This window comes from Emys orbicularis, chromosome 1 (assembly GCF_028017835.1).
Source record: "Emys orbicularis isolate rEmyOrb1 chromosome 1, rEmyOrb1.hap1, whole genome shotgun sequence".
Taxonomy (NCBI): domain Eukaryota; kingdom Metazoa; phylum Chordata; order Testudines; family Emydidae; genus Emys; species Emys orbicularis.
The window spans coordinates 329,247,723-329,271,561 of record NC_088683.1 but is presented as its reverse complement, the minus strand read 5'-3'; the positions used below and the strand labels follow the sequence as shown (position 1 = coordinate 329,271,561).

Sequence of the window (23,839 nt, the reverse complement as noted above, 5' to 3'; positions counted from 1 at the left end):
CCCAGTGCTGGTGTCGTGACTACACAGCCACGTTACAGCACTGCCGCGGCAGCACTTTAACATTGCTAGTGAAGACATATCCTTACTCTTTGCTCTTCTCCTCCTTCCCGCTAACATACAAATATCTTTTCCCAGTCTTTATTTTCCATTCAATATCATTTTTCTACATTGCATAATAACTGTTCTCTCTCTCACCCTCTATCTTCCCCCGCACCCCAAATATGTTAGATATTCTTCCAAGTTTCCAATTTCTCCCCAACTCTCCCTCTAGTGCTCTTCTCCTCTGAACACTTGTGGATTGGACATTTTTGAATGTGTTGGTGTGACTACTGCCAACATCTGACTCAGTGACATGCATATCTCTTGGACTGGAGGATTTTTTCCAGTAACTTAGTGTTCTGAATGAGTCATGAAACACAAACGGGTGTCATTAACATTCATTTGAACAAAAAAAAGCATCTATGCTAATTTGAATTTTCACTCCAAACACTGATCACACTGAACACTCATTCTGCTGGACTGCTTGTTCATGGTGAACACAGTGTAAATTTAACACTATACAGGAATAAGTCTTGAATTAAAACAAAAACATCTGACTTGATTAAATGAAAAGCTAGGACACTTTCAGGTGTTCTGAAAAGTTCCTGGAATATTATATCAATGTTCTGGTAAAGCCACTTTACCAGTCTTCAAATACTTTATAATAAAGGTGTATTGATCACTAGGGCCTGAAGTTCACTTCAGCACACTGAATATGTCACTGCCAACAGGAAAGCGGTCTCGAAGAAATTTAAGCTCACAGGTATAGAGTTGTTTTTGTGAGGGCCCATTTGCAGTAGGTTTTTGCCTGGCTGTACTAGTTTTTTCTTCCTTTCCTGCTAGCTAATTGGTCATTAGGAATGTCCTGGGTGATACCATCCATTTCCACACCTGTAGAGTTCTCTAATTACAATCCTGCCTTTCCCAGATTGTTTCTGTAGAACACACACACCTATGGACCGGTCAGGTACATGGCCACAAATGTAACATGTTTGTAAACATGCAGTGTCAACACAAACCCAAAAGACATTAACTCAGAACTGGTAGAGCTGTTTCCCTACTGAAAATCTGAGATACATCAGATGGTTGAAATGTATCCATACATGCATGGTAAAATCCAGGGCATACAAAAGAGGTATAATTTTTCCTAGTGACACCATTATTAATGTTACTTTTGACAGATGAAAAAAACCACCTATGTTTCCAAGATCCAGAGTGGGTTTGAACCCGGCTGTTATGAACATCAGCAAACCCCTGGAATAAACCCGCTTTGTTCTTTCAACTGGCAGCATGCTATTCTAAGAGTAATTTAATTTCTTGCAATCTCTCTTCCTCGTGCTGTTGAATCTGAGAATATTTAAGAACAATACTTTGATATAATTTCTCTAAAGCAATTCTGTATCCCATTAGACCAGTGGTTCCCAAACTTTAACAACCTGTGAACCCCTTTCACTAAAATGTCAAGTTTCGTGAACCCCCTCCTAAAAATGAGTATTTCCAGGGATTTTCTCCTTTACCCGAGTAGAAATTATAAAAACAGTGATCTGGGAAATATAAAATTTGTTTTTATGACATGCTTATTACACACTATTAATTATTATTTATCATTACAGTATTTTTATTACGTTATGAAAACGGCAACACTCTTCTGAGATCTCACTTTCGTAGCTTGTATCTCTTTGAATAAGCCTGTTATAAGACAAGGCTCCTATGTTTCATCAAGGAGTATCAGATGTGAAACAGCAGGAAGGTATTTAAGAAGCCAACTCAAAGAATTCCTCTTACACAAGCATTCAGGCCTTGAGCAGTCCAGGCAAACCACACACATTAGACTAGCTGCCTATTTAATTTTAAAAACAGCAAAAAATGTTCTGCTTAGCTCCTGGGAGTCCAGGGGCTCTGGGCTGCTGGCCCTGTGCTGCCCAGGGTTCCTAGGGACAGCTCTGTCCGCCATTCGGAAATTTTTTCCTGATAACCCCCTGTAACATTTTGCAAACCCCCAGGGGTTCACGAACTCCAGTTTGGGAACCACTGCATTAGACAATGCTGAGGATTCATGTGCTCTAGGTAACCACAAGCCATTAGGGATAAGAGATCGCTAGTCGCCCTCCAAAAAGACTGATCCTCCCAGGCAGATACTGCTACAGTTTGGCAATTTGCAGTAGGTTTTTGCTGCTTATGATTTTACTGAGAGATGGAGTGCACCAACTCTGAGTATACTAATCACTTCTGATACCATATTTAAGATGCATAGGCTGGCTCTGAGACTGGTTTCTTTTTCTTAGTCCCTCAGGAACAGGCGGGTGGCTGAGGGTCAATGGGTGGCTTTCCTCCCTTTAGCTTTAAAGACTAGGTCTTCATCTTTTCTCCAAAAAATTCATCATATGAAATATCTTCATGCTTCTGCTGAACCTCTGTATGAAAGCCTTATAAATGTAACCAAAGAGAATCAGTCCCAGAAATAACTGCATTTAACGTCTTTGTCTGTTACAAATCTGTAAAATGGGGCAACTTAACCATAGATGAAGTTTGAAAATATACAGCATTTAAGATTCACACAAAGAGGTATGTAAGTGTTATCCCCATTTTACAGATTAGGAAATGGAACCTCAGAAAGGTTAAGTGACTTGCCTGGAGAGCACTGTGGTCTAGTTGAATAAGCATTTGTCTAACAATGGTCAAGACAAGGGTTCTAATGTACTGAGTTGCTCTCTGACCTTGGGCAAGTTAACATCTGAGCCTCAGTTGCCCAAACTGTAGAATGCAAAGAGACATATTTGCCTACTTCATTGTGACGTTGCACTCTATATGATTTTATGAAAATATGCTAATGTAACTGGAATATGCTTCATGCAAAAGGTCTCTTGTAAGGTATCATTACAAAGCTTATAATCTACTGAGTGTGATCATCCTATTTATATAAATGTATGACTCTTGTATCTGAAACTAGAAATATGAAATATAGCGCTAAGGGCCTATTGTAATTATGCAAAGTGTGGGCCATTAATGGTGGCTTGGAATCTTGATAACTCCCATTAACCAGGACAATTGACTGCAGATGGCTCTATTTTACCTGTAAGTCTTCCTGTATACATGTGTGCTGACAAGTGGGTAATGAAGTCTTACAGTGACATGTGATCATGTCACCTGAACTGGAATCCATCTTTAACCTGGTACTTTTCCATTGGGGGTGGGGGTGGGAACCCAGAGGGACAAAGGATTCCTGCCTTATGCGAAAGATATTTAAGTGGGTGGAACAGAGAAAAGTGAAAGCCATCATGAGGAATCCCCTAGCTACCACCTGAGCTGGAACAAGGGCTGTACCAGGGGAAAGGATTGTGCCCAGACTAGGAAGGCATCCAGTCTGTGAAAGAAATGTATTGAAACATCTCTGAGGGTGAGATCTTATCTGTATTCAGTTTCTTACTGTATTAGACATAGACTTGCGTGTTTTATTTTATTTTACTTGGTAATTCACTTTGTTCTGTCTGTTACTACTTGGAACCACTTAAATCCTACTTTCTGTATTTAATAAAATCCCTTTTTACTTATTAATTAGCCTAAAGTATGTAATAATAACTGGGGGGGGGAAACAGCTGTGCATATCTCTCTATCAGGGTTATAGAGGGCGAACAATTCATGAGTTTACCCTGTATAAGCTTTATACAGGGTAAAACGGATTTATTTGGGTTTAGACCCCGTTGGGTGTTGGGCATCTGAGTGTTAAAGACAAGAACACTTCTATAAGCTGCTTTCAGTTAAGTCTGCAGCTTTGGGGCAAGTAATTCAGACCCTGCGTCTGTGTTGGAGCAGACGGGCGTGTCTGGCTCAGCAAGACAGGGTGCTGGGGTCCCGAGCTTGGCAGGGAAAGCAGGGGCAGAAGTAGTCTTGGCACATCAGGTGGCAGCTTCCAAGGGGGTTTCTGTGATCAAACCCGTCACATTCATAACTATCGTGGGAAAGTATTTTATAATGTAAGTGCTAATTGTAAAGGTCAGTCAACAGCAAAGGTTGGAGAACTCAGGCCCTTCTGGCAATGAGAAAACCTCCACATAATACATTTTAAAAGCTTTTCAATATAGGATCTTTCTGGAGTTTTTTTGTTGGTAAAGCCCAAATAGATAGCAAGCCACCTTTTTATAAACATATAATCTAAGAGAAAAAATTATTAAACATTGCTAATAAATAAGGACAGTTTTATATTCTTAAGTTCTATTTTTACATCACTGTGTAGCAAATTTACAGATATTAGTTCTCATTATCATACACAGGAGCTGCACAGTTTAACTGCCTTATTGACTATGTCTCTTCTTCAAATAGCTCCTCTTGGGATTATTTCATTTTTAATATTACTCTCCTGGGCAGAGAGATAGAGTGATAGTAATTGCTCATGTATGTTACAGCCAACAGCTTTGATATAACAACAACAAAACACTGAATTACCTGGCCATCTAAATTTGTCAAAATGTCATCTGAACTGAGTCAACAGTCAAGGGATACTTAAAACAGCCACTAAGACATAGAATGGGGGCAGTAACAGGGAATATCATAGCAGATGCATTCACTTAAACAGAGGTTCAAGCTTCAGGTAAGTTTCAATTTGCCCATATGTGCACATAGCCATTCCAGGCTTTCAAATCTGTAAATTGTTAACCATTTATAAGCACTTCTCAGAAGTTCTACCTGAACACTTAAGCAATATTTAATGCCTACTATACTTGCTAGTGAAGCTGTCAATTTAAAATGAAGACGTTTAACAGGTATTTTAATCAAAATTTTAATTCAAGTTTAAACTTGTTAGACAACTATTTAAAGGTGCATAATTATTTCTATTGTTCTTCATTATTAATTATATTGGTCTACACATATCTCTTCTACATCTGATTAGAGTAATGTAAAAATAAACTAAAAGTTAACAGCAACTTTCTCTCAAACAAAACTAATGAATCTCAGAAAACATATATTACAGAATGGGGCTAAGACAGCCAAACATTACTAAGTCATTACAAATCTATTACATTCTTATGTCTCTTGTTAATTTGATGTTCATCATAAATGCAATAAAAAGAACTCAACTCTTTCAAGAATCAATTGCAGTTCAAGAACAGTACTCACCACTTCTTCCAGTGCAGCACTTCTCCCAAAAGAACAGGTGAGGTGTGTGAGGCAGTTAACAAATGAAGAGAAAAGTTCATTTGGAATGGCAGTTAAAACATTGCGAGGAAACACAGTTATCAGGTTGCTGAAAACACTGGAGATTCCCATTGCTTCAGAGTCCTCTATTTCAACTCTATAGATAGAAACAGCAGGGTTTGGGTTTTTTTTAGAAATTAGGAAAAAAGCTTAAAATTGTTCATTTTATGGATGAATTTTCTGCATTTAACAAACCAATATATACTTTATACTCTTTTCAGGAAATACCCTTTCAAAAAAAAACGTTATTCCATTTTAATAGTTCAACTCCAAACAAAATTATGCAAAGAAATAAGCCATACTGGCTCTCTCTCCACTCCAAAGTAAAGATTAAAAGATGCCATCTCAATTTAAAGGGCAAGTGTACCTACCCATTGATAGTATTCAGCAATCCTTCAATGAAATGTGCCAGATAATCAACTTGTGAACCTTCATCAGGAAAGACTGGCCCATGCAGAGAAGCTAGCTGTGCTAGGCACTGTAGAGAGTCTTGTGCCATATCTGTATCCTCTCTGATTTTTCGATGTACCTTTTACAAAGTGAAATAAATTAATAATACATGGAAAACACATGCGTGTTCTTACAACAGTCATATGGCTCTCAATCCAAAAGAGCAGACACCAAAAAAATCTTACCCTAATTTCTAGTCAATCTGAAATGACATGGCTTCTATAGCATCTCCCTAAACCAGAGTAAACGTCAAGATTGCTCCTCAATTTATTAGCGTCATGAGCCATGACTTAACTCACCAAAACTAACACTTAATTGGGTCCTACCTACATTTTAGAAATTGAACTGTTTAGTGCATGTTATGTCTTAAAGAGAGAAACAGATGCCAGCCAGTCAGACATACTGCTCCTTCTAAAAACAGCAATAATGACAGTCATCTGTATTATGCTAACTATGCCTAAGCTACAGCGTCTTGCTAAAGTTAGTTGATAAGTTCAATCAAGATTATATAGATGCTTCTTTAGCAGAGGTAAACACTGAAGGCACACAAAACAAGTGCACCTCACCCTTGGCAACATCTCTGAGACCACTAGTAATCTTTTCTCTTTTCTGCAAATGGAGTGTTACATCACTACTTATGTGGTTACCAATTCTGGATTAAAATAAATCTAACATATCAATAGATTTAAAACATATTTTTACATATTTATTGCAATTATGTATTGCAATACATATTTGCAATACTTTAAGGCTTTTATTAGGACAAGCATTTTATTTCTACAGGACAAAGCAAATAGTATAATATAATGGTATAATAAATACTAGTATAGTCGGCCTCTCAAAAAAAAAAAAAAAGTCTTGTTAAATTGATATATATAAAAGCAAAGTTAAATCTTTATAACCATTTCTCTATTTAGCCCATCTCAAATGTTATCCAAGTGATAATTGTGCAACTAACACGAACCTCTAAATGATACAGAAAGACAAGTTACAACTATTTTAACTTCTGAAAGATCAAATCACGTGAAAACACAATTCTGGAATTTAAAACAATTCTTCCCCACTCCACCCTATTAAAATAAATCTTACACCATGTAGAAATTAGGATTTTTCTCCTTTAAAATGGCAGTTTTACAAAACTTAGAAGTATTCAAATTTGTTAGTTCAAATAAGTGTGTAAATTATCACTGTTCATTTAATTTTTGTATTTGAACAAGAATTTGATATCTACAGAAGCAAAGGCTGCATTACTTCAAATGCAAAATTAATGCTATACGACTTAAGCAGTGCTACTTAAAACAAAAGTAACAGTGTGCTGTTTTGATTTTTGTGCATTCACAAATGATTTAACAAACTGATGTATTCTTTAGTTTCCATTAAATAAAATAAATGTTTAGTATTCAGAAGCATTCATCTTCTGTATGTGATGGATAAGGCAGTTACTCAAAATTTAACACTGAGAACAAATCAGAAGTCAGACATTTAACTCAGGGACTAAGAAGTCCCTGAGTTAAATGTCTGACTTCTGATTAAGAAATACAGTTAAACTAGAAAGGGTTAACCTGTAAACCCAAAAGTTATTTGCATTAGGAGGTTCACAGCTGACAGTAGCAACTGTCTAGATCGTCTAGACAGCTGTTCAGATTGTGTGTGGCTGTTAAGAGTTCTGCCAGGAAGTTTTTCACCTTTTCAAGAACTGCTGGAGCAAGATAAATTTTCAATCAAACAAATTAATCTCCTTTATAAAACACTGAATATAGATGTGCAGTCAAACTCACAGGTCAGACAAATCACTTTTGGTTCTAGAGATTTATATATGCTACATAGTGCCCACCCTAACAGAGTTTTGAGTATATTATTTCTCTGCTTTGCAAAAGGAACCCTAGCCTGAAGAATGTTGAGCTGTAAGATCCCAAGAGATGGGATATGATATAAAATAAAATTAGCATAGCAGTTTACATAAATAATCTGAATGCTGTGGCTGGGCTGACTGCAAATTAAGCAAATATTAACAAAAATTAGTGGTAGAAAATTACTGTTACCCAGCTTTAATATCAGTTTTTTTTAAAAATACAAAATAACCATGTGTTGCTCAGCTATTTTCCAGTCAGCAGATCTATCGTTGACCTTTTTGGTTTATATCCAGTTTATAACTAATGGAGTTTTATGCTAAACTTGGATGGAGAAATGCAAAGATATTGCTAGTTTTCAACTGTTCTGTTGAGCAGTGTTCCAGCAGCAGTGAAAACCTATTGTTCAGCTGATATTTGTAGAGCAGCAACACCTTAGCTAAAAAGGTATCTGATAACACGGTTAACACATTATGCTCAGAATTTCATCTGGCGAATAGATATGTCCAAGATATTAAATGAATACATGAATAATTTTTAAAAGAAAAATAATTTAAGATACTTTATATGCAAAGTACGTCTTGATCACTTGATAGGAAAAAAAAAATCAATAGTCCATCACCACCTTAGAAACTTGCTAGGGTAAAAATTGATGTTAACAGAATTAGTCTTACCTGGTACAACAGGAAGAATCCAACAATAATGTTTTAAAAGAGGAAGGAGTTGCTTCTCTGTGACCTGTATTATGAAAGTTGAAGAAGAATGAGACTTACTGTAAAGAAAAGCTCCATAACTCTGATGTCCAGGAGGGTTTCACGCCACAACTCTGTTGGCTTTAGCATCACATTTTGTGAGGATTCAAACATAGCTATATAATGTCTGCCCAGTTATCTGGTGTCAAGGTCAACAATAACATTCCTACTTGCCTTTAAAAAAAATCCTAGATACAACAGGATCCATTCAGAAAGAATGTAATGGAAACAATCTTTAAGCCTCTCCACATACACAGCATAATTCATGCATGAGGCCAAGGAATAAAAGGTATTAAGTATTGAAAAAAAGAATGCTCCAGGAATGTTAGATAACAGTTTGATCATAATTATGAGACATACCATAGTGATATGATCACTTTGATAACCAGGATATCTAATGTGACAGGGGGAGAGGGGGAAAAGCAACCGCAATTAACAGGTGTTAAAATTTATGCAAAATAGGAAGTCATTTTCTAAAAAATTTTCCTGGCAGCTTTTATAAAGGCCTTATGATTGCTAAAGATAGCTCTTTGAAACATATATCCTATTTTTCTAAATAGCCAAATATGCTTCACAGAATGAAAATATGTTCCCCCTGTATTACTCTAATTTTTTTATCATGCTAGGAAGAATAAAAGCATAAGGCACAAGTCATTGTTCTATTAAGCATATGTTCTTAAAAGAGAAACCAAGGAACATACACACACTGCATCTATGAATTCATTGCAGAGAACCATCTAATTGCTCAACATTAAATTACAAGCATGGAACTCTGCAAATGGTCTAGTGCTGGATGACCAGAGATGCGAGAAAACACTTAACAAGCATGTAAATCCACTGCACTCTGTGAGTCTATGACTATACTAAAGTATATAAATATTTAGAGAGCTATTGAGAATACACTACATATAATACTATATGTGGTTAAAGGCATCATATATACTCCAGATTTCTCAAAATATGTAAAGTTCTAGACATTAGAGTTTATACTACACTAGTAGATGTCAATAAGCTCTACCCATACTGATCACATTATTCAAAAGAGTAAGCAAGTGGGGATTTAAAAAAAAAAAAAAAAAAAAGACAAAACCCCCAAATATAAGTGGCATAAACAAAAGTGTGAGCATAAAGCAGGGTGCAACATTTTTACTGCCACTTGTTTGGGGAGACATCATAGTACCACAGTGACTCCAACCATATGGCAGCAACCAAAATAGAACCCCACCACCATCATACACAGTTGAACCCTCTTATAGTGAAGTAATTTTTTCCATAGAGCAATTTCATTGTAAGTGGGAGGTTCACTATAACCAGAACTGCAATTGACACATAATGAACTGAAACAATTCAGGACTTTTATATTACTTCAATACAAAATGAATTTCATTACATACAAATTTACAAATGTATATGTGAACAGTATGGACTCCGAGATACACAATAGATTATTTCATACAGAAATATAAGATAATGGAGTTTTTGGTCTCATTTATATTTAAGAATATAAATAAAAGTTTAAGATATCTATAAAGTGACGACAAAAGTATTTCAGTTTTTTGGATGAAAATAAAATATTGGTGTAAGTTATTATAGGAAGTATCCATCCTTCACCAAAACTTTATAGTTACTCTCAGGTGCATTTCAAAGCACTTAGTAGTAGTCGAAATTGTACAGTAAATTATAAATGATTTTCTCCACCCATGGTAATCTGATGAAGAAAATACAGCAGGATAAATTATTCTTTACTAGTAAAAGTGCTCTTCTCCTTAATTCTGTACCGAATGAATATGAAATATAGAAGTACCAGAAGAGGATCAGAGATTCAATTTATTCATTAGTAGGTTTAATTTACAAATGGGACCAGTTACATATGCACATCTAATTTGGAATGAAAGAAGGGCTGGTTTACTGTCACTATTTTAACAAGCCTCAGTATTTACTAGTCATATCCTGTTATTTTTAGAACTGAATCTCATACTAATGGCCTGATGACACATCTGACAATAGATGATTTGTAGGTGAAATAATGTATATGTTCACTAAACAACCCAAAATGAGACTGCAGCTACATCAGAGAACCTAGAACCCATTTTCCAGAATATGTCATTGCACTGGTGCTAGTAAATGTATATAACTACTAGTGTAGATAGGGCTCAGACATGCTTATCACAGTGGCATAAAAACTTGCTTCAGGGACACTACTGTGAAATTCCTGGTCTATGCTATGGTTTACACTGTTATTAACATTGGTCCATCTGCAGCAGGGCTGAAAAATGGATACTAAATTTGATAGTGCACATGCAGCTTCTGATGCTACCCATGATAAATGCTGGCTTTGTAACATATTGTTATCAAAAATGAATTTGAAGACTGTCAATGCTTTTAAAGCAATAGAAATATGACTAATTTGTGCAATACTTTTTCCAGGAGTTCAGACAGCAATATAGTTTAAAAATAAAAATGCCACTGAACCACTCTGTAATGTCACAGGAAAACTAAATCAATTTTTTTAAATTAATCTTTTTTTCCCCCAGAGCAAATCCTTAAAACAGCTCACTGGTGATACCACACAAATGCACATTAAAAACAACCAATTGGAAATTCAACTTTGTACTGAGATGATAAAATGTAAAATACAGAGATTCTTACAGAAGCTGAAAGTCTTTTAAAATCAAAAACAAGATTATTCAATGAACAGTCTCAAATTGTGCTGAGAAGTATAATAATGCAGAAATGTCATTCATGCCATGACATACAGTAAGGCAAATGTATTCACTGGTGCTTTTGCTGGAAGAGAACGATTGCAGATCATACTGAAGTATTGTTTTGGAAGGGTTCATTTAGCTTACATTGGTTCCCCTCATCCCAATTTATGTATGCACCCACCAGCTTCATGATGGGCTTAGTTTTACAGATTATAGAAATAAAACCATGTTTTCAAACATGGGCAATCACTGGGAAATTAAAATGATTTTCAAATTATATACGCTCTAAGTATTACTTACAATTACGCACATTTTTATTGACATACTAATTCATATTAATGAATATCTACACAACATACAATAGGTGGCGTTAACCTCCAGATCTACACATAGGTCAGCCTTCTCTGCAGCATAGCCAACTTCCATGACTCCCCTGTGAAAGGCACTCTGTGGGTCCAGAGCCCATGCGTAGTGAATGTACAGGATATGCACTGCTGCCCCGCTGACCCTCAAGAGGTGGGGCTATGTTATCTTTTCCACAAAACCTCTCCAGGGGTCTGAGGGCAGCCATTGGGTATTAGAGCAAGTGTTGTAGCTCAGGGCCTTCTGCAGATCCACCAGGTTTGGTGGTGGGCCCCCACAGCCTGTTCCAGGTGAAAGCAAACCCTGCCTCTTCCCAACAGAACAATAGGGGAGTAGTTCACAATCAATGCTTTAATTTCCTCTGACAGACTTCTCCCACTGGTGTTTCTGCTAGAGAGGATGATCTGGCGCATTATGAGATATTTGCTTCAAAGGTCATTTTAATCAAGCTTTAGGACTTGTTTGGAGAAAAAATGTTTCAAGTACAATAGAAGTACTCCTATACATATGTTTTACCGATAATTAAAAACATTAAATAAAATCTAACAGCTGGAAGTCTGCAGTACAACGTTGTAATGCCAGTATACTGATTATATTTAGAGTTTAAAGACTGTTGTTTCTGGTTTGCAACTATGCCAAGCACATGGCCAGGATCTGAGAACAACGCACTAACACTGATACACAGACAGACTGGGATTGGTCCCTATGGGAAAGGGACTCTCAGTCTATAAGGGATCTTACAAACCCTCATAAGTCCCTACAGGATAAGCCTTTCATGTCTGACTTTTTTGGGGAGGTGAGGTTTGGGTAATAAAATGAGGAAAGCCCATGCTTGAATGCTTAGCATCTTCTGCTTAAAAAAAAAACAAACAGCCTACACTTTTAAATACTAAACTTTTGTCCAGGGCAGCATAATTAACAGTTAAGAGGAAGGCTAAATTACCTTGCAGTTGAGGCACTGGACTAAGACTCAGAACACCCTAGGTTCAGTTCCCAGTTTTGCCACAGACTTCTTGTGTGCCAGTCACTTACAGCCTAGTTTTCAGAGGTGCCAAAACTGGAGTTGTGTGCACTCTGCACCTTGAAAAGTCAGGCCTTTAATCTCTCAGTCTCGCTTCCTCTTTTTTTAAATGGGGATAAAACTACTTCCTTAGAGGCACTGCAAGATCTATTAAGGTTTGCAAGTTGCTCAGATACTACACTACAAATCAGAACTACTAACTGTGATATGTAATCTATCATTTCAAATCAGCTTCTGTACCAGATGACTGGAGGATAGCTAATGCAACGCCAATTTCTTAAAAAGGCTCCAGAGGTGATCCCGGCAATTACAGGCCAGTAAGCCTAACTTCAGTACCAGGCAAATTGGTTGAAACTGTAGTAAAGAACAGAATTATCAGACACATAGATTAACATGATTTGTTGGCAAAGAGTAAACATGGTTTTTGTAAAGGGAAACCATGCCTCACAAATCTATTAGAATTCTCTGAGGGGGTCAACAAGCATGTGGACAAGAGGGATCCAGTGGATATAGTGTACTAGATTTTCAGAAAGCCTTTGACAAGGTCCCTTACCAAAGGCTCTCAAGCAAAGTAAGCTATCATGGGATAAGAGGGAAGGTCCTCATGGATCAGTAACTGGGGTAGGAATAAATGGTCAGTTTTCGGAATGGAGAGAGGTAAATAGTGGCGTCCTCCAGAGGTCTGTACTGGGACCAGTACTGTTCAATATAAATGTTCTGGAAAAAGGGGTTAACAGTGAGGTGGCAAAATTTGCAGATGATACAAAACTACTCAAGATAGTTAAGTCCAAAGCACACTGTGAAGAGTTACAAAGGGATCTCACTAAACTGGGTGACTGAGCAACAAAATGGCAGATGCCCATTGGAAAACAAAATCACAACTTTACATATAAAACAATCGGATCTAAATTAGCTGTTACCATTCAAGAAAGAGATCTTGCAGTCATTGTGGAGAGTTCTCTGAAAACATCCACTCAATCTGCAGAGGCAATCAAAAAAAGCTAACAGAATGTTGGGAATCATTAGGAAAGGGATAGGTAAGACAGGAGAAAATATCATATTGCCTCTATATAAATCCATGGTATGCCCACATCTTGAATACTGCGTGCAGATGTGGTCGCCACATCTCAAAAAAGATATATTGGAATTGGAAAAGGTTCAGAAAAGGGGAACAAAAATAATTAGGAGTATGGAACAGCTTCCATATGACAAGCGATTAATAAGACTGGGACTTTTCATCCTGGAAAAGAGACGACTAAGGGGAGCGGGGGTATGATAGAGGTCTATAAAATCATGACTGGTGTGGAGAAAGTAAATAAGGAAGTTTATTTACTCCTTCTCATTACACAAGAACTAAGGGTCACCAAATGAAATTAATAGGCAGCAGGTTTAAAACAAACAAAAGGAAATATTTCTTCACACAATGCAGTCAACCTGTGGAACTCTTTGCCAGAGGATGTTGTGAAGGCCAAGACTATAACAGGGTTCAAAAAAGAATTAGATAAATCCATGGAGGACAGGTCCATCAATGGCTATTAGTCAGGATGGGCAGGGATGCAAAACCATACACTGAAGTGACCCTAGCTTCTGTTTGCCAGAAGCTGGGAATGGGTGACAGGGGATGGATCACTTGATGATTACCTGTTCTGATCATTCCCTCTGAAGCGCCTGCCATTGGCCACAGTCAGAAGACAGGATACTAGGCTAGATGGACCACTGATCTGACCCAGTATGGCCATTCTTATGTCCTAGGTCTTATATAGTTTGCAACAAAATGTCTAGGAAAACCCAAGTGATGAAGCACTAATTATGGTTGAGTTCAGTTTCAATATGGTGATTAAGTTTTGTTTAGTTAACTTTAAAATTAAAGGGCTCGCAGGCTGGAATATTCTGTTGTGGGTGGGTCAGCTTTTGTGGCCTGCATCATGCGGGAGGTCAGACTAGATGACCATATTGGTCCCTTCTGACCTTAAAGTCTATGAGTCTATGAGTAAAATTCATGAAATCCAAACCCCCTTTCTCACACTCTGCTCAGTATCTCTTAAGACATTATTAATAGGATTAACACTTAAGTTGAACACAGGACCACAGACCACATGCCTTACTCAAAAGTACTTAGCCCCTCAAAAAGCAGTTCTAACTGCATGGTTTCAGTGCTGAAGTCTGGTCAGCTTTTACCCAAGGGTGCTGAGATTGGCAGCCTCTTATTTTTATGACCACTTCGGCACTTCCTTACATCCACCCTCTGTAGCACTGGTTGAACTCTCTTTACAGCCCAGCAATTCAATCTAGATATGGAATCTCCAGGCGGTTCATGTACACTGACATCATTTGCTTGGCTTTTATTTATTTATTAAACTCCACCCCACCCCTTTTTTTTTTTTTTTTAGGAATTTACGTTTAACACAGGATTGTACTGTATTTGCTTTCCCCCCCCCCCCTCTCTTTTGCTGCCTGATTGCGTATTTCCCATTCCAAATGAGGTGTAGTTGACCAGTCAGTTCGTAACTCTGAGGTTCTACTGTATATCAAAGACCACGTCAACATGCTTCCACTTACACCATGCTCAGCGCAAACTTGAGCTTAACATCTTTTTGAATGGTTAGTGGTTGGCACACGATTCCAAGTCAGTGTATCTAGGGATAACCCTACATTGCACACTTACATACAAATACCATCTCACTAAAATAGCTCAAAAGATCAAAAGCAGAAATTGTCTCCTGAACAAAGTGGTAGGGCCCACCTGGGGAGTCAATGCACAAACTCTACACAGTTCAGAGCTTACTCTCTGCTACTCAACTGGAGAATATTGCGCCCCAGTTTGGTTAAACTCTGCCCACACTATATTAGTGGAGACACAACTGAATCATGTCATTATCACAGGCATGTTGAAGCCAACAAAACTTGAATGGTTACTAGTCCTAGCGAATGTTCCTCCACCTAACATTCGGTGTCTGAATGCAGTTAACAAACCAATCACCAACGTACAGCAAATACCACACTAAGCTCTGTTCAGGGATATATGGGATGGACCCCACCACTGACTGCAAAGCAGAAATCCTACCTGGACAGTTTTGCACACTTTCCATCCAGTTGACATCATCAGTTCATTGTGCCAGACCAAATGGGGGAGAGCCTCTGCCACTACCAGGAACTCCTACATCATCATCATCAAGCTGTATGACTGGCTACCTGGCTTTGGACTCCCAGCTGCCTCAGCTTAACAGGTTCAAGTATGGGGTAGTTCACTGTACCAAGACCAATCATGGATGGGGCATACAGGAGAACGCACTGTGAATTTGTGGTGCTGTGGAGAATGCTGCACACATGTTGAATGGTTGCTCTTTTCATGCTGGGCTCCCTGGAGATCTTCTTAAGCTGAAAACAACTGATTCAGAGACCATGGACTGGCTCATAGTGATTTAGCTGGGGGGGGGGGGGGGGGGAGGAAAGAGGTGTTTTTAAACCAGGCCTTGTCTTGCCCACATACAATTGCTATATTCACATATGGCCTCCTCTCTTCCTCTGGTAGTCAGGGACTCTTATGGTGGTTTCTTCTGGACAATGTTCTCTAGAGCATTCAATTTGGTTCTCTGACTGCTCCGTTATGTTTCCAACTTGGGTTGAAGTCTGCCATTTAAGTTGTTTGGGTGCTAAAGCCTCCTTTAAAGGTCTTACCGTGGCTCAAGAAATAAAAACCACTGAATAGATTCAAGGAGAATTCCCCTCACTTGTGTATTTAAGGCAATAGGCATGCTGAACCATTAAAGACATAAGGCAGATTCTCAGCTGGTGTAAACTGCCATAGCTCCATTGAAGGCAACTATGACAAACTGCATCAGCTAAATAGGTGCACCATTATGCTACTAAAAAGCAGCAGATGTCTTATCCCAGATCCCATCTCAACATTCACTATGGAAGAGACCCAAACCCTCCAGAGGTGCAGACCTTTAACTTAAAACAAAACAAAAAAACTAGCACTAAAGCAATCATTACCATAAAACTACTACCTAAACTATTGTTGAAACTTTAAACTAAACCTATTAACCAAAACTTATAAAAATCTATACCTTAATGAGTCTGAAGTTCCATGGCTGAATTTGCTAACAAAGAAATGAATACAATTTTTGGGGGAGACAGGACGACAAAAATCTTATGCTCTCTGTTCAAAAACTTTTGGATCTGTGGAAAGTCACAAAGTCAGGCCCCTAATGATTTTACTGTTGTCAGTGGTTTCATAACTTGCAACAAAAAGCATGTGACTTACTGTAGAGAAATCAGGAGGATCTGCAGAGGCAATTTCATGAGAGAGATGGGTTACGAGGGGACCATGAAGAACAGCTTAGGTGCATATGTCAAGGTACACATGGGCCAATGGTATAGAGCTCTGAAATGGGATGTTTTAGATACAATATGTGGCTCCCAGAGTGGGAATCAGCAGAGGCAAATTTATGAAAAATATGGATATACAGAACAATACTAGTCCTGAGTTATCCAGTCTCCCCAAAGGTCAATTTAAAAATGAAGAAGAAAAAAAAGTGATCAGAACCAGCTTGATCCAAGTAAACAACACAATGCTGTATCAGTACCAAAAAAAGCAATGCTACAGAAGCCAACATACCACTGCAGACTGCCATACATTTTTAGCGCAAAATAGGAATTCTATGTTATCATAATTTACAATTAGCACTGCCAAGAAATGTCTCAAGCATTCATAAACACCAGGTGAACTACTGTGTATATAGTATTCATGGAGGTAATGGATAAAAATAACAATTGATAGATTGTCTACATGTTATAAAGTGAGATGGAAGAAGCAGCATCTCTCAAACCAGCTCTTGCCATCACTAGTACTACAGTTTAAATATGATGCTGCCATGTGCCATCTGTGACATACAGATGCTTAATGTGAGAAACTGCATTTAGCTAAGCAAAATAGTGCGCATCCTATTACAGTATGAACACTCTTGGCAGTGACTAAAAGTAACTTGTCTTAATACAATTCTTAAGAGATTACACTAAATTATATGACCCTTGAAGATTAAAATTCTCTTTGATTAGTATTGAGTTCATCACATTTTTGCCACTTCTTTTAAAGATACAATAATCATTTAACTAGAGAGAACAGATATCTACTGCAAATTAACTTCACTCTGTCCTTGACAAACACAAGAATAACCAACAGTGTATTTTGCCGAGGGAAGTACAAAACATTATGGCAAAATCCACACACAACTGATGATTGTACAAGTCCATTTCTGAGGTCTGCTAACTGTCTGAGAACGAAGAGAACATCCGCTACAAAAATTTTGATGTATTAAAAGTGCACTCACATTCAGGTCTAACAACTGGGAACCAAATGTCCAAGACCTATGGCTAACAGTCACATTTTTTTTAAATTAAAGATTAAGAAATTACACTGGTGGAATTATTTAATGTTTTCTTAATTAAATTTAATTAATTCTGATACTAAATATGCTTTTCATATAAAAATTTAATGCCCAGCAGAGAGAAAAAAAAAAGACAATTCTCTCTTCCCTTTGATTATAAAAATACAGTTTACTAGCTACTGAATCTTGAAAGTATCCAAGTGACTGAAAATATTGCTAGTACTAATGCAGTGATAAGGCCTGATTATCTGTTTCAATTAACACCTATTTACTGGCACAGAACAAGTCATTTTCTGATTTCATACAGCTAAAAATGTAAGCTAGGTCACTAATTTAATTCTCCAATTTTCTTTGCATCAGTGTAGTTGCACTAATGTAACTGCATCATTTCAAACCCACAGTGTAGATGCACAGCACTCATGTAAATTATGACTTGCACTGATACAGCATACCCCAATTTCCAACTGTGGTATTCATCTCCACTAGGGTCTTGTACTGAGGTAAAGCTACACCAGTGGGAAAACCCTCAACACAAGACAGCATAGAGATGTACCTCTTCTGTGGACACTATCAAATTGCAACAGGTGATCCCAAAAGATATCCAAGATTCTGCAAATCCCAAATTTTCCTTACACAACCTCAGCCCATTCAGCAATTGGCCTCCAAAATCAGTCTTCAAAGCCCTTGGACCAACCTCATCTCTGGATTAACTTCACTGACTTTAGCTGAGTTACACCAGGGCTGAATATGGCCCATTACTCCAGCCTGAATTCAGTGGTTTTCAACAGAACTGCAAATGGATGTTTTCTTTTAAATCATGGTACTTCCCCTATAACTTTAGAATTCATAATATGAACTCAGCCTTCCAGACAAGACCTTAAGAATGTCCACTTTCAAGCATGGAAATCTCTCTTTTACCATCTATTGTACGATAGGTACAAACATCCCAGAAATCAGGGCAAAAACAACCCCGACAACATGTTTTGATCACCCACAACCAACAATATTTCTGGGAGTGAAATAAAGTCCTTACAGAAGATTCAGATATAACATCTGAGTTTTTTTGTAGTGTGTGTCATTCGATTCAAATGGATTTGAAAGGATTTAAAACAGCTTTGTGAGTCAGGGATAAAAGTCACCCCTGGCAGTGAAGCTTTGCCATTTAACTCTTTGTTGGATAAATGCAAAATGCAGTTTACCATATCTACACTGATTTTCTTCTAGAGAGAGAGAGAGAGAGAGAGAGAGAGAGAGAGAGAGAGAGAGAGTGTGTGTGTGTACACACACACACACACTTATATATACACACACACACACATCTCTATTCCTCTCTTCTCTCATTCCTTCCCCCTCCCTCCATGCCTCTTCCCTGCATTATAGTCCCTCTCTTCTTCTTTACTCTCTTCCCACTTCTTTGGGATCCCAAGATCAGCAACCTGTCACACACAAGAATGAGGGACTAAGGGACCGTCTTAAGGCAACCTGTAGGTTGTCAGGAGGAAGGGGTAGTGTACCAGGTGCAGTCTGTTCTCCCTGCCTTCTGGCAAATGCTTTTCTTGGTGGGATCCTAAAATGCTTTTCTCCTGCTCATGGAAAAAGTAGTACAGAACTTCTCTTCTAGCTCCCAAAGAAGCCAGAGAGGGGGTAATTCTTGGATGGTGTTAGTTCTACATCACCCTCTCCTTTTCTTGGTGAAGAGAAGGAGGTGATAGATCCACAGTGAGAAGCTTTATAAGAAAACAAGAGCTCTGATCTATCCCTGCTGGTTCTGCCTAGTCTCATATTAAAGCAGTAGATGAAAGTTCCCACTCTGCACCATCCCGACATCTGCTAGACAGTCCAGCAGCCCATAACTAGCTGCTGCTTCTATGAACTAATTTTAACCTTGTGACAAATACTCACAACTTTAAAGAGAAAACAGCAGTAACAACTTGAATATATAGTAAATATGAGCAAGTATGGGAGTGACCAGTAGAGTGCATAGCAAGGTCTAAATTACCCCCACTTGAAAAAAAAATTCTCTGAATGTTACATTTTTCAAAGGCTCCAATTATCAAGTACAGGTGAAGTTAATTAGCTGAAGCAAAGGTTCAAACATTAAAAGGATATAATTTGGAGGAAGAAAGTTCCAGCTTAAGACCTGATTGGCTAGTGCAAGATAACGCTGAAACACTGAAGACATCTGAGCATTGAGGTTTTCACGTCTGCTGAATTCCTGTAGTACCTCTACTGTTAGCATGAAGATCTGCCGAAGGTCATCCTCCTAGTGTTAGGAAGAATACACATACTATTAATGGAGTCTCCCATTCATGAAGTAAGAAGTTCTTGATTAGGCAAATAGTGAGAAATAATAAAATCAAATTTTATTTACAAAATCTGAGATTCTTGCATTAACTTGGAACATTTCTAACATTTTTACAGAAACAAGGCCTTTACCTACACAATGTAACACTTTTTTAAAAAAAAAGCTTAAATCTTATTAATTATAAATATTAGTCATTAAGAGAAAAAACTGGTAATACGTTTTTCTAACAACTGGTAGAAGAGGAGGGATTTGGTCTTTGGCATGGAAGAAGTTGATAAGCTGTTCCACAACAGTCACAGAACTTAAAGCTATGCCTTCACAAAAACGTTTATCCATAGCCAAACAATACATCTGAGACAACCAGACCGCACCATCTGCAATAATATTTTTAAATGCATGGCTTTCCTTGGCTTTTAACCAAAGCTATATTTAAGACTATCATCGTTCCAAAGAGTATTAGTTTTATTTGCTATTGGTAGACAGGGAATTAAGATTCCTACTGTGTATAGATTCATAGATCTACATTAATAAAATGGACAAAAAATGCATTACACTTTTTGAAACAAATATTCCTAAAATTACTAAAATGTTCACTAAACAAGGAATTAATACATACTTTGTATGTATTTCATATTAATTTATAATATATAGGAGTCTTTTGCACATACCAAAATTGTTAATGCATTTGTTGGTGCATGAAAGTTTTCCTTTATTAACATTTCTATTTATCAGAAATATAGTTAACATACGTTAGTTTTTGTTTTTTGTTTTTTTTACCTGAAATATTCGTTTGCAGTTACCATGGAACTCCATGCTTAGTCCAATGTTGCTGGTTTTACTTGAACTTGAGAACTCGCTCAACAAAGCCGTTAAAATGGAACAGGCCAAAGTTTGCTATATAAGAAATAATATAAATTAAAAGTTGTTCAATAAGGTAATACTGCTTAAGATGCAGTTTAAGTTATCTTATTAGAATATTTCTATGGATTTCAGTTACTTCAGCCATCTTATGACACAAACTAGAGCAGTAGTTCAAGTTTTCCTCAGATTCTGGAGCACTTATAAAGTAAAGCTCCTTGGATGAGCCATCTCTCCCTGTACAGATTCCACACCTTCTCCGAGGGAACTTTAGTACTTGGGTAACATGAAAAGTAATATTAGAGTATTAACACAGGATGAAAACAAATTTGCTTTCAGACAATCATGTTTCTGCTTGGTTAGCTCAACCCATTTTCCATACATGCTGTTTAGTTCCTTCCCTGTGCTTAAGGCTTCACGTTCATTAGGGGTATGTCTACCCTATGGTGCCTATGCTGGCTTAGCTATGACAGCACAGCCCTAGTGTAGACTCAGCCTACACATACAGGAGTTTGTTGGTTTAACACCACCACCTCCCTAAATGACGTTAGTTATGTCGACAAAAGCCCTCTTCCATCAACATACGCCCATCTACGTTGAGGTTTCTGTTGGCATGGGGTGTTTTGCTTTTTATTTCCAAGCTATGCCAACATAGCTTTTAAGTACGTACTAAGCCTACTACTAGCAAAGGTTCAGCTTCCTGTTGCCTCTATTTGTCTAATTTATCCAGGTAGCTCCCAAAGGCTCTAATCAGATTGGGCCCTGGCTGTTCTTTTCTCACTCACAAAATGTAAGATAAGAGTCAATACTTCAACAGTTTTTAATAGATGAGCTACTTAAAAGAGATGTGTTATCCTAAAATACAAGTCAAGGCCACACTCTTCTTTGCTGAAATATGCTGCAAAAACAATTGATTTTTGCAAAAAAACAAGCTTTACTCTTGATACCAAAGTCCATTAATCATCTTTTTCAGTTCTCATTTCCCCTATATTTTACCATGATTGATCACCACACACAAAAGGAAAGAAAACATCTTGTACTGGGGAGGTAAATTACATTTCACAAATGTTCAACATATTACACAGGAAACATAACAGACACCTTGTATTAATTAAATGAAAATATTTTTGCTTAATAGATGTACCCAACACAGTTACAACTTCAAAGTTACTGGCTTTACTCCTAGACTGTTTGGAGCCAAGGTGCCAAGGATGGACAGAGGGACAGGAATTGTTAAAGGGTCATACATGCCGGCAAGTGTCCAGGGGTTAAATGGAAATATGCACACTACCTCTGAACACCCGAAAGATTAAAGTTGAGATACTATTTATGCAAGCTCATACAACAGCTGAAAGCAGTGCCATCCACCCACCAACTGCAACATCTTTGTTCAGAAATGCCTCTGATGTCAGTACCTTGACCCTACAGACAACTAGTTATCTTAGCCAGTACACATTAAATTAAAATTCTTACTTGCTAAATAAATCCCAGCCAGATCAAGCAAACAAGGTTGTGTTTCATGCATCTTTGCGGACAATTGCCTACAGTACATTAAAAATGTACTTTATGTCTGCTTACTCTAATTAATTGCTAAATTCAAATATTTCTATTTCAGTTCAAAGTAATTCTTTTAATTTCAATTCTACTTGACTATTTCTTTTTTACTATTGTTAAATTGTGAAGGTTGTATCTTCGCCAGCGTAAAACAAAAAATCAAAACCTTCAATTGCTAGAATAGCAGTGTAGTCTCTCTACTTGTCAACCCTATATTATACAATAATTCAGCTGTCACCTAAATGATTCAGCAGTTTTAAAAATCTCAAGGCTCTGTGTAGTTACTGTTGGGACTGTGGAGCTGTGTTTGTTTTTTTATTCAGAATTGAATCAATATGAGAATTAATCAAAGCAAGCACTTCCTTTTGAATCAAACATCAAAACTATGAGAACACCATATAAAAACTAGTTCTTTGAAAAAGTTAAAAATAAATTTTAAAGTTTGACGGAGCCACTGTTCTACAGTCAAAGATTTTCCATGCCTTTGCAAGATATATTTTTTAAAGAATAATTCAGAGTTGCCAGAGGATGCTATACATTTTTGTATGCTATACTGATAATGCCTATTCCAGACTTCCATAAATACTTGTAGGCTCTAGGAAGCAGTGATGCAAGGACAGCTTTAATGGCAATTACTTTAATTCCATATATGATAAGCATGCTATATCATTTTTGTGATACAACAGCATACAAATTAATTCCTCTCTGCTTTATCATACAAAGATCTAATAACCCTCCCAACAGATTTACTACACAAAACAACCTAGGACAACTAGAACAATGATACAAGTTGGCACCATTTACAAAGCCAAAATACAACAGTGTATAATGGGAGTAAAGAAATAGGAAAGGGGGAGGGTGAGAGATTTGGTACCTACTGTGGTAATAAAAAACTTCCAAGATTACTCTAACTGAAAGAGTAAAGTTATTTTCTCCTTCCTTTTTCCCCCAGTTTTACTTTGTGCATTTGACAGTACTTTGTGCACTGTCAGTTTCATTGTTTTGTTTGTCAGTTGCATGCCTGATCTCATGCAGTAGCATGCTGTTTCCCCAAAGGACAGGGTGAGTCTCCAAGGGGTGAGAGATTGGTTTCCTTTTCCTGAAGGGGGGAAGTCAGCTTTCTAAAGTTTGGGAAACACTGCATCAGCATGATGATTCACTACTCTCCTGTACTGCTCTGGGATAGAGCTCATGCCAGGGCTTGTGTACCAGTAACAGCAACAGTAAGTCTGAAGCTGATATGGCAGCAGTCAAACATGGGGGCTGGGGGAGAGAGCAGCAGCTGACTGGTTGTCTTGAGCAGGTTTGGCATTACACTCAGACCCACCTCAAAAGTCCCTTTCTAAAAGCAGCAGCAAC

General features: G+C 37.6%; 1 protein-coding gene across 2 annotated transcripts in view; it reads right to left on the bottom strand.

The window, feature by feature from the left end:
* The window catches only part of XPO4 (exportin 4), a 147,576-nt gene that overhangs the window by 50,676 nt on the left and 73,061 nt on the right, over positions 1-23,839 (bottom strand). For both annotated transcript variants that reach the window (XM_065415784.1, XM_065415791.1), the window contains exons 5-9: positions 20,846-20,962; positions 19,873-20,026; positions 8,306-8,418; positions 5,604-5,761; positions 5,155-5,329 (exon numbers count right to left, since the gene is read on the bottom strand). In XM_065415784.1, coding sequence (XP_065271856.1) covers positions 5,155-5,329; positions 5,604-5,761; positions 8,306-8,418; positions 19,873-20,026; positions 20,846-20,962 — 717 coding nt within the window. The remainder of the gene's footprint in view (positions 1-5,154; positions 5,330-5,603; positions 5,762-8,305; positions 8,419-19,872; positions 20,027-20,845; positions 20,963-23,839) is intronic.